At 42.2% G+C, this 12,288-nt stretch overlaps 1 protein-coding gene across 1 annotated transcript in view; it reads right to left on the bottom strand.

Annotated features, from left to right (window-relative positions):
* LOC126134931 (LIM domain-binding protein 3-like) overlaps window positions 1–12,288 on the bottom strand; it is a 196,265-nt gene that overhangs the window by 58,191 nt on the left and 125,786 nt on the right. Inside the window, exon 8 of the mRNA XM_049915196.1 lies at window positions 6,689–6,873. Coding sequence (XP_049771153.1) covers window positions 6,689–6,873 — 185 coding nt within the window. The remainder of the gene's footprint in view (window positions 1–6,688; window positions 6,874–12,288) is intronic.

Genomic DNA, 12,288 nt, shown 5'->3' with positions numbered 1-12,288 from the left:
TCACTTTTTTATCTTCAAATTGTATTGATTATGATGCTGGAACATATTTTAAAACTTAACGGAAATGTAAATTATTTTCTGTAAATATTTTTCCATCACTATAATCGCAAACATTACTGCATACTATATAATGTAGCAACAATTTTGTAAACTTGGTGTTATTGTAAGCAAACTGACATACTTCATATAAAGCTTAATATTGTTGATACATTACACACAGTTCGTCGAGATTGCAGCCACCTGGTGGGGCTTTGTAGTATTATGTAACTCTTTTGACAACTTTGTGGTAGAACAGAGCCGGTTGCCAACAGACACACATCTTACAGAAGTGTATGTGCTCTATTTGTTGTACCTGGCGTTTATTGTAGTGTCTTACTGTTGGATGGGAGTATCTTTTCTGTGAGGTAAACATTATATTAGTCTATGACGTTGGAGTCACATAAAAATTTTTTAGCTCTTTTTTTACGTAATAATTTTAATTTCGCAGTTTACCTCCTCGGCTTCAATGGCCAGGCGGCAACGTGCCACATGTAGTGGCTTTATAATTCACACATGTTGTGGTATGTAAAACCGAATTACTGTTTTTTTTCGAAATTATGTATCATAATTATAAACGTTGTAACATATGTTGAGCACTTACACATATGAAGATGGCAATATAACTTTTCTGAAACTAGTAATGAGAATAACATCAACTGCGATTAGGGCAGTGAAACTTCTTCTATACTGGAAGTTTCTTTTTCTTTTTTTTAACACCTTAACATGTCATAACATAACGACCCATATTCTACTTAGTATTTTCTACATATTTCTTTCGCAATCAATTTTGTGGATATTTAGTAGATTGAAGTGGACGGAGGGGTAAGGAAAAGAAAGGGAAAGGACTATTGATGTCACTTGGATCGGACTTTATGCCGAATCAGTGGCGATGAGTGAAAATGTTTGCCCAAACAGGACACGAACCTGCGATCTCCTGCTTGCTAGGCAGTTTCGTTAACCACTGCGCCACCCGGACACAGTGTTGCAGACTGTCACGGCACGTCTCCCGGCCGACTTCCGCTTCCACCTAGCGCCCCCTATCCGCAGTCCCTTTCCTTGTCCTCCATGCTCGCTACTTTGAGACTCCTGCACGAGGTCGAACGTGATTGTGCATCTGTACTGACGGCGGTGGAACCATTGCCCGTCGAGGCAAATCAGTTATACATGTTACATGGGTCTATCCTATCTTAACTTCATATATAATTTCATGCATTCATATATAATTAAGGAGAAAATATAAAAATGCAGTAAATGAAGCAGGTAAAAAGGAATACAAACGTCTCCAAAATGAGATCGACAGGAAGTGGAAAATGGCTAAGCAGGGATGGCTAGAGGACAAACGTAAGGATGTAGAGGTAAGGGGTAAGGTAGATACTGCCTACAGGAAAATTAAAGAGACCTTTGGAGAAAAGAGAACTACTTGCATGAATATCAAGAGCTCAGATGGAAACCCAGTTCTAAGCAAAGAAGGGAAGGTAGAAAGGTGGAAGGAGTATATAGTGGGTCTATACAATTGCGATGTACTTGAGGACAATATTATGGAAATGGAAGAGGATGTAGATGAAGATGAAATGGGAGATATGATACTGAGGGAAGAGGTTGACAGAGCACTGAAAGACCTAAGTCGACAACATTCCATTAGAACTACTGACAGCCTTGGGAGAGCCAGTCCTGACAAACCTCTACCATCTGTTGAGCAAGATGTATGAGACAGGCGAAATACCCTCAAACTTCAAGAAGAATATAATAATTCCAATCCCAAAGAAAGCAGGTGTTGACAGATGTAAAAATTAGCGAACTATCAGCTTAATAAGTCACGGCTGCAAAATACTAACGCGAATTCTTTACAGACGAATGGAAAAATTGGTAGAAGCCGACCTCAGGGAAGATCAGTTTGGATTCCGTAGAAATATTGGAACACGTGAGGCGATACTGACCCTACGACTTATCTTAGAATATAGATTAAGGAAAGACAAACCTACATTTCTAGCATTTGTAGACTTAGAGAAAGCTTTTGACAATGTTGACTGGAATATTCTCTTTCAAATTCTGAAGGTGGCAGGGGTAAAACACAGGGAGCGAAAGGCTATTTACAATTTGTACAGAAACCAGATGGCAGTTATAAGAGTCGAGGGACATGAAAGGGAAGCAGTGGTTCGGAAGCGACTGAGACAGGGTTGTAGCCTCTCCCTGATGCTATTCAAACTGTATATTGAACAAGCAGTAAAGGAAACAAAAGAAAAGTTCGAAGTAGGTATTAAAATCCATGGACAAGAAATAAAAACTTTGAGGTTAGCCGATGACATTGTAATACTGTCAGAGACAGCAAAGGACTTGGAAGAGCAGTTGAACGGATTGGACAGAGTCTTGAAAGGAGGGTATTAGATGAACATCAACAAAAGTAAAACGAGGACAATGGAATGTAGTCGAATTAAGTCGGGTGATGCTGTGGGAATTAGATTAGGAAATGAGACACTTAAAGTAGTAACGGATTTTTGCTATTTGGGGAGCAAAATAACTGATGATGGTCGAAGTAGAGAGGATATAAAATGTAGACTGGCAATGGCAAGGAAAGCGTTACTGAAGAAGAGAAATTTGTTAACATCGAGTATAGGTTTAAGTGTCAGGAAGTCGTTTCTGAAAGTATTTGTATGGAGTGTAGCCATGTATGGAAGTGAAACATGGACGATAAATAGTTTGGACAAGAAGAGAATAGAAGCTTTCGAAATGTGGTGCTACAGAAGAATGTTGAAGATTATATGGGTAGCTCATATAACTAATGAGGAGGTACTGAATAGAATTGGGAAGAAGAGGAGTATGTGGCACAACTTGACTAGAAGAAGGGATCGGTTGGTAGGACATATTCTGAGGCATCAAGGGATCACCAATTTAGTATTGGAGGGCAGCCTGGAGGCCAAAAATCGTAGAGGGAGATCACGAGATGAATACACTGACCAGATTCAGAAAGATGTAGGTTGCAGTAGGTACTGGGAGGTGAAGAAGGTTGCACAGGATAGAGTAGCATGGAGAGCTGCATCAAACCAGTCTCAGGACTGAATACCACAACAACAACAACAACAACAACAACAACATGTGTAATTTTGCAAATGATTTCCACATTTTTTCTTATCAGTGCATTTATTTTCAGAATCGTTATCTGACATTTGTCTCTTCTTTACCAATTTTCCCGCAGCCCATGATAATTGATCCACACATATATTCTCTGACCTTTCCTTCACATATTAAGGAATATCGTACTGGTTGGGTCGGTCCCCAGTTGCCATGGCTTGATCGTCAGTGAACAGTAAGAATTATGCTGGACGGTAACAAAAAGTATATGTTTTACGAAAAAGTGATCATCAAGTTAGAGAGTGCCAAAGTTACACAAACACGTCTGCCATGCGGGCAAATGGACTGCAGTGAGCATATTGTGTGCAGATTATTGTAACAGTGTGTAACGACTTGTCAATGTGTTTTAATTGTGTTGGTATCAGGCACGAATAGATGCACATGCTGAACATAGTTACTGTCTCCTATAGTGTTCACCAAGAATGCACGGTGATTCACGAAGATATGCAAATATTTTAGTATGTTATTCTACAAGTAAAACTAAAGAAAAAGGTCACATAAACTTAGGTGCACAAATGTTTAGTTACAGAGTTACAGCTAATAAAAGATTTTCCCTGAAATTTAGCAACTTTGCTGATGTAAAGGCATCGCAAAACTGTACGAGGTTAAAGTAATGCACGATTTCCATTTATTTTGTTGTTATTGATCTGGTAAATCTAATAAAACATGTCCCAGACGTGTATCTGCAGTAGTTTTCCAGAAAATTAAGAAAAAGAAACATGTAATTTCATAAATATTTTAATTTATTAACTGCTTGGCCAAATTTGTTTTTCTAAATTCCATGCAATTGCCCAAAGTTATCTTCAGAAATTATAGTGAATTTAATTTTGGAAAAATGATGGTAATAACGTTAACTGAAATTGTATGAATGTGTCTGATAATCCGCTTTTATTAATACTATAGGCACACATGAATTAAGGTTAAACTAGAAAAAACAAAGCTCAGTGTTAAGGAAGATGTACAATGTACATACAATTTCACAAGACATTCACAGTAAATGTTCAAAAATGCCTTCACCGAGTTCAATTCATTTAGCTGCAAGTGTATAAACAGATTTTGTTGCTTGTTCTTAATTTCTCCTATTGCATTCACAATGTTAGCAAGTAATGCCTCAATGTTGTTGTTATGATTTTTCACTGAACAGTACAGAAAACTAAGACATTTCAAGGTTAGCAAACGACTGAAACAACTCAATGACATAAACGTTTCTACATTCTTAATGGAAAGTAAACAAATTTACTTGTATCTTGCATCTCTGGGTGTTCTGGAAAACTACTGCAGATACACATCTGGGACATGTTTTATTAGATTCTCCAGACCAATAACAACAAAATACATGGAAATTGTGCTTTACTTTAACCTCGTAAAGTATTGCGATGGCTGCATATTAGTGAAGTTGCTAAATTTCAGCTGGCCGTTGTGCCCAAGCGGTTCTAGGCGCTTCAGTCTGGAACCGTGCGACTGCTACAGTCGCAGGTTCGAATCCTGCCTCGGGCATGGATATGTGTGATGTCCTTAGTTAGTTAAGTATAAGTAGTTCTAAGTTCTAAGGGACTGATCACCTCAGATGTTAAGTCCCATAGTGCTCAGAGCCATTTAAACCATTTGAGCTAAATTTCAGGCAAAACATTTTATTAGCCGTAACTCTGTAACTAAACATTTCCAGACCTATGTTTATATGAACTTTTTTATTTAGTTTCACTTGTAGCATACTAAAATATTTGCATTTCTTCGTAAATCACCCTGTATATGGCTCCACTCGGTGCAAAACTATGTGGCCTTCCGTACTGCAAAATCTGTATTCCCGGAATATAGTATTACCAAGCAGCAAAAATCCGACCGAAACAACTGCCGTTGCAGTCAAAACTGATAATGTCTTATCCATTAGGTCAGAGTCATAAAAATAAAAGGTAAGCTTGCAACATTATTCGATCACTGAGCATCGCAAATTTAATCGGAGGTGTTTAAAGAGGGATACAATTTGTGAATTCGTAAGCTGTGATTTTTAGAATGTGACAAATTGGAACTAAAAGTTGCAGTTACCAAAACAACAGCGTTCACAGAAATGGCCACAGTCTAACATAACAGTCGCGACACTCACTGCTGTAAAAGTTGTTACCGTTTGACAAATGGAGCTACACTAGCGCTACAAGCGGGGAGTAAGATGAACGTCAGACGTGTCGTAAGCATAATGTTTGTTTTGCATCCATTTCCTACGTAATTTACGAAATATTTGAGTTATTTTCTTTCCTTTAAGGGTTTGCGTAGTATCAGAAGGCATATATGTTTCTAAAAATGATTCTAAAATAAGCGCAAGTGTGGACAAAAACGGTGAATCGAGAGGCAAGCTACAACACATTAGTGAAGAAACACTTGTGACATTGGATAGAACTGCAGTTTACCACGTTGATATCAAAAGAATATAAATACACAGATCCACACGTAAGAAGCGCAGACATGCAAAAGCGATCGACAGCTGATTTATCGTTCTGTAGGCCTACTGTGTTTGTCATTGTTGTAGCCTGTTGCCACAAGTACGACCTTCATCTTTATATTATTCTAAGTGGGACAAGCAACTGCCAAATAGTGGGAGAAATATGTTGAAAACATTATAATGAGCTGATTACATTTCACGCAAAACCAAATATTTGAGTAATTTTCAAACAATCTGTCAGTAGTGAACAAGGTGCTAACAAAATAATGTCATCGCACGAAGGAAAAATTAAGCGACTAACAACAGAAGTGAATGAAACACATACCAAACGTTTTTGTAAGACACGAATAACTCCACTTAATCTAACCACTTCATCGTCAAAGCATGTCTGTGTTGATGATTCACACGAATTTGCCACTGATACATGGAGAGTTGAACTGGCTGCTTCTGTGTCATAGGACTGTTTTACAGCTTTAGATGGATTGTCGAATCTTTGTGGCAGTTTCCTCTTCATCGTCAGTTGAGGTGGCTTATTTTGGATGTCAAACAGTGTGGGTACTGCATTCTACACGAGTTTATTATTGTCTGCGTTCATGAACTGGTTTTGTTCGAAATTTAGCGAACAAAACCTAATATTATTATAAAGGTAAACTGGGTGTTTTTTCGTAAGGTCTTCTCGTCTGCTACTAACTAACCATGTTCTGCTCCTAAAACGAAACATTAATCATTAATACACATGTAGTTTGCAAGTGAATCCTGACGATACACTTTTGTAACATGATGGTATATACTTCTCAGGATCCTTAGGAAACGTAAAGAAGACAGCTGTGGTATCTTCTTCCTGTTGTTGCTGGAATTTATTGCGCTACAAACGCTCCAGCTTGTAAAAACCTTTGTAGAAATCAAAATAAACAACCACTATTCGCTTCCACAATCGCGCCGAACTCACAGTTTAACCTACTGGCCGCTTGGGGCGCTGCTGGCGCGGTAGGCAACAAAATCGAGGCGAAGTGTCGCGACTGTTATGTTAGACTGTGGAAATGGCTGACGCGGAAAGTCGTCGTAGTCAGAGATAATTGTACATACTGGCGGGGCACGGCACAATGCTCTCGGCGGAGAGGCTGCGTCGCGGCGACCGCAGCGACGCGCTGCGGAGGGCGCGCGAAGTCTCCAGGCTGTCCGGCGTCATGCTGCACGTCGGGCTCCTAGTCCTGTGGACGGGAGGTGCACACGTCGCCTCACTCCCTGCTCTTTCTTTCCTAGCGTCGTATCTGAGTTCAGCGAGGCAGACAATTCTCAAATCAATGACACACCAGTCGCAACTTGTCCTCTCCAAATTGATAGTATCTGTGAATCTGCTACCACTCAAGCCCAGTTTTCGCGTGTTTGCTTTAGGGTGCAAAACAGCTGAGGTCATAAGCGCCCAAATTGTGAGCTAAAATGGACCCTTTCTATGCCAAGAACTCCACGCTTCTCGAAGCTGGCACACATAGGAGCCTAAACGGCGTTAACAGATGTGTAAAAGTCTAATTAATAATGATGGTTAAAGTGGAACGCCAGTTGAAAAGCAACAGACACAGTGGAATGGTAAAATGGACAATTACGACGGCTGTCCTTTTCTAGGACACTTTGGGAAATTAAATCTCTCTTATGCGATCTTAAGTTTTCCTGGCGTATTTCTAATTTGAATAGTTCTCGGGTATCAGACCGGGTAGCGTCGTAATTTCTCCACAACATTTCGGCAGACGTACACGCTGCCATCTTCAGGTGCTTCCTGACGAATGCTGTGCTGTTCCTCTCGGCGCCCTATATATACTAGCCGTTACCCCCTGCACCGTTCCTCTCCTAGAGTCTTCGGTGCGGCCGGCGCGGCGGCTACTGGAGATGGTGGGGGAAGCGGCGCCTGGGTCTGAACTGGGGTCTGCAGTCTCCCTGCTGCCGCCGTCGGGGGCGGTCCTCGATCTCTCGGACCGCATCTTTCTCTCCAGGCTGAGTGTTGGGTTCCAAGCCTGACAAAGTTGAAGGCCGCTTTCTTTATTAATTAGATCGTCCTGTAGTCGGATTTCGATGGCCTCTTTATTCCGCCCCCCTGCAAAAACCTTGACTCTGCTGGGTTCAGTGAAAGATGACCTAGGCCTTCGTAAACCAGGCGTTTATAAAATTCCCTGTCAGTGCGGAAAATCATACATTGGGGAGACAGTGTGCACTGTAGAAGAGAGGTGCCGCGAACACAAGCGCCATACCGAATTACACCAGGTCACTAAATCAGCCGTGGCTGACCAATGTATGAAGACTGGCCATACTATGGAGTATGAAAAAACAAAAATATTCTGTCGATCCTCCTACTTCTAGGACTGCGTTACTAAAGAGGCCATCGAAATCCGACTACAAAACGATCTAATTAATAAAGACACCGGCCTTCAACTTAGTCAGGTTTGGAACCCTGCACTCAACCTGGAGTGAAAGATGCGGTCCCAGAGACCGACGACCGCCCCCGACGGCGGCAGCAGGGAGACTGCAGTCCCCAGTTCAGACCCAGGCGCCGCTTCCCCCACCATCTCCAGTAGCCGCCGCGCCGGCCGCACTGAAGACACCAGGAGAGGAACGGTGGAGGGGGTAACGGCTAGCATATATAGGGCGCCGAGAGGAACAGCACAGCATTCGCCAGGAACCACCTGAAGATGGCAGCGTGTACATCTGCCGAAATATTGTGGCGAAATTACGACGCTACCTGGTCAGATACCCGAGAACTGTCCAAATTAAATCTCTCTTGCCACTTTGCTATAGCGGGTAGAAAGCAGAACGTGGTCTACAGCCTGTACTGTTTCTGCTAAGACCGCGGGTAGCTCAAACGAGACACACATATTAAAACGCAAGCAGTTATAAACTGACACAGGGTTAGAAAGTGGCGCACCATTAGTAGTCTGCTGCGATGGGAAGAAAGTTGTGTGGGGTTGTCATGTAACAGATGGCGACGACGTAAAAGAAAGAATGCAGCCCAGTTAAAATTATCTCCTTGCGATGAAGTGGACGAGAGGAATTCGCCAGGGCTGTAGGGAGGGCTTTAAATTCTGTGAGCTCGTCCCACAGAGAGGCGACCAGTGTTCGAACCATAGTGCTACGAAGTCAAAGAGTCGGAGGGGGCAGCGCTGCTAAAAATGCCTGGGAAGCTGAGCTGCAGCCTCGGCAGGTGTAACAGCAGCCTCATTCCCTGATATGCACCTCCAGGAGTCAGTACCAGCACCGGCAAGCGAGTGAAGGATCCGTTGTACTCAAAGGTGGTATCTATACGTCACACAGAGGCGTTGCAGACTATGGATTTGGAGCTACCGTGTCGCCGGACGTACAAGCTGACAAGATACAGGAAGAACAGTTTTGCAGTAAAAACCAGGCACCTCTTCGCCCACAATAAAGGCGTATCCTGTACCACGACCATCCTCAGTAATTCAACCAGCGTAAGCAGGTCCACTATCGAATGCAAACGACCTTCTGTCGGTTACACAACAAGCAGAAATAGTTCCTTTTGCAGAGGACACTAGCATTGCAATCAATCAAAACATACGCACATCAAAAGCAGAGACGGTAAATAGTGGTCATAAAAGTATCACTCAGTGGTTTCTTGCACACATCTCACTCTCAATTTCAGAAAGGCACAGCATATTCAGTAAGGCACATCTAGAGGTACTACTCCAATGATAAGTGTAACATATGGCAAGGACATAATAACTAAGTTCGATACTTCAGAGTTTTAAGCGTCCCCATTGATGCGAGATGAGAGTTAAAAAAAAAAAAAAAAAACACACATTCTTGAACTCCTGGAACAACTTATTTCAGCCACATTTGCACTGCACGTGAATGGAAACCTTCGATAGAAACAAGTCATTAAGATAACATATTCCGCTTATTTCCATTCAACAATGACATACAGAATAATGTTCTGGAGTAACTCACGTCTGAGACAGTCTTCATTAATAAAAAACGTATTGTAGGAATGATATGTGATGCTCACCCACTTTCATCTTGTAGAGAACTGTTTAAGAAACTAGTCACTGGATTATCGTTTCGCAACATACTTAAACCCTCAATGAAGTTTGTTATAAACAGTGTACTATAGTACAAAAGCTACAATTATGTATATATAAGGGGCACTAAAATGAAAACGATGCAGATGCAAGAAAATTAAGTAAACTGTAATTTAAAAAGTAATCGCCATGCCTGTTAATACAGTTATTCAACTGTGGAACAAAACAGTGGATGCCTTCATGGAAAAAATTTGTACTGTTGCCTACAGAACCGTGATCATGGCCAGGCATGAACCTCTTTGTCTGAAGCAAATCGACGACCACAAATGTACACTACTGGCCATTAAAATTGCTACACCACGAAGATGACGTGCAATAGACGCAAAATTTAACCGACAGGAAGAAGATGCTGTGATATGCAAATGATTAGCTTTTCAGAGCATTCACACAAGATTGGCGCCGGTGGCGACACCTACATCGTGCTGACACGAGGAAAGTTTCTAACCGATTTCTCATACACAAACAGCAGTTGACCGGAGTTGCCTGGTGAAACGTTGTTGTGATGCCTCGTGTAAGGAGGAGAAATGCGTAGCATCACGTTTCCGACTTTGGTAAAGGTCGGATTGTAGCCTATCGCGATTGCGGTTTATCGTTTCGCGACATTGCTGCTCGCGTTGGTCGCGATCCAATGATGGTTAGCAGAATATGGAATCGGTGGGTTCAGAAGTGTAATACGGAACGACATGCTGGATCCCAATGGCCTCGTATCACTAGGAGTCGGGATGACAGGCATCTTATCCGCATGGCCGTAACGGATCATGCAGCCACGTCTCGATCCCTGAGTCAACAGATGGCGACGTTTGCAAGACAACAACCATCTGCACGAACAGTTCGACGACGTTTGCAGCAGCATGGACTATCAGGTCGGAGACGATGTCTGTGGTTACCCTTGACGCTGCATCACAGACAGGAGCGCCTGCGATGGTGTACTCAACGACGAGCCTGGGTGCACGAATGGCAAAACGTCATTTTTTCAGATCAATCCAGGTTCTGTTTACAGCATCACGATGGTCGCATCTGTGTTTGGCGACATCGCGGCGAACGCACATTGGAAGCGTGTATTCGTCATCGCCATACTGGCGTATCCCACAGCGTGATGGTATGGAGTGCCATTGGTTACACGTCTCGTTCACCTCTTGTTCGCATCGACGGCACTTTGAACAGTGGACGTTACATTTCAGATGTGTTACGACCGGTGGCTCTACCCTTCGTTCGATCCCTGCGAAACCCTACATTTCAGCAGGATAATGCACGAACGTATGTTGGAGGTCCTGTACGGGTCTTTCTGGATACAGATAATGTTCGACTGCTGCCCTGGCCAGCACATTCTCCAGATCTCTCACCAATCGAAAACGTCTGGTCAATAGTGGTCGAGCAACTGGCTCGTCACAATACGACAGTCACTACTCTTGATGAACTGTGGTATCGTGTTGAAGCTGCATGGGTAGCTGTACCTGTACACGCCATCCAAGCTCTGTTTGACTCAATGCCCAGGCGTATCAAGGCCGTTATTACCGCCAGAGGTGGTTGTTCTGGGTACTGTTTTCTCAGTATCTGTGCACCCAAATTGCGTGAAAATGTAATCACATGTCAGTTGTAGTATAATATATTTGTCCAATGAATACCCGTTTATCATCTGTATTTCTTCTTGGGGTAGCAATTTTAATGGCCAGAAGCGTATTTCTTCAGGGCTATAAAGATATGGAAATCACATGGCGAGAGATGGGGACTGTACGAAGAACGTGTAAGGGCTTCCCAGCCAAACTTCTGCAGTGTAGCGGAAACAACAAGCGCGCCATCTCCGTAAAAGTCATGATGACCTTTTTCTTTGACTGCAGGGGGCTGTTGCTCATTGACTTTCTAGAACACGGTGCCACAATTATAGCACAAAGATACGTGGACGCTTTGTAAAAGCTAAACACGCCATCAAGTCCAAACGCCCACGAATGTTGATGGACGGAGTCATTCTGCTGTATGATAGTGCCTGCCATCACCCTGCAAAGGTTGTTTCGACAACGCTGCGGAGGATCTTACACATCCTTAGTTAAGTTCCGATTTACATATTTTTGGAGCCCTGAAGACAGACATTCGTTGCCGTGATTTGCTTCAGACGAGTAGGTGCACGCCTGGGCAAATCATCTTCCGTAGGCAATCGCAAACATTTTTCCGTGAATGCATCGATTGTCTTGTCTCATAGTGGGATATATGTATTAACAGTTATGGTCATTAGTTTTGAAACGATAAAGAATTTAGTTAGTTTTTTCCAACTGTTTCGTTTTCATTTGACTGCCCTATTTCATTACAATACCAGAATTTAAAAAAAGACATTAACTGCAACCCGTTAAGGTTGTCTTTAGCAAAAATTGGGAACACAATGCTGCCACTAAAATTTTTTGATCACCTCCGACAGATATAAAATGTCTGAAGGACAGCAAAGTTAAAACTGAAAATAAACTGAAAAAGTATCTCCTTGATAACTGTTTCTGTTCCTTAGAAGACTCTGTATTTCTAAAGGTATGAGTAGGAATACTAATTCACATACACTATGCGATTAAAAGTATCCATACACCCCGAAAAACATACGTTTTTCATATTAGGTGCATT

This window comes from Schistocerca cancellata, chromosome 1 (assembly GCF_023864275.1).
Source record: "Schistocerca cancellata isolate TAMUIC-IGC-003103 chromosome 1, iqSchCanc2.1, whole genome shotgun sequence".
Classification (NCBI taxonomy): Eukaryota; Metazoa; Arthropoda; class Insecta; order Orthoptera; family Acrididae; genus Schistocerca; species Schistocerca cancellata.
The sequence above is the reverse complement of the archived record's forward strand: the minus strand, read 5'-3'. Positions and strand labels throughout refer to the sequence as shown.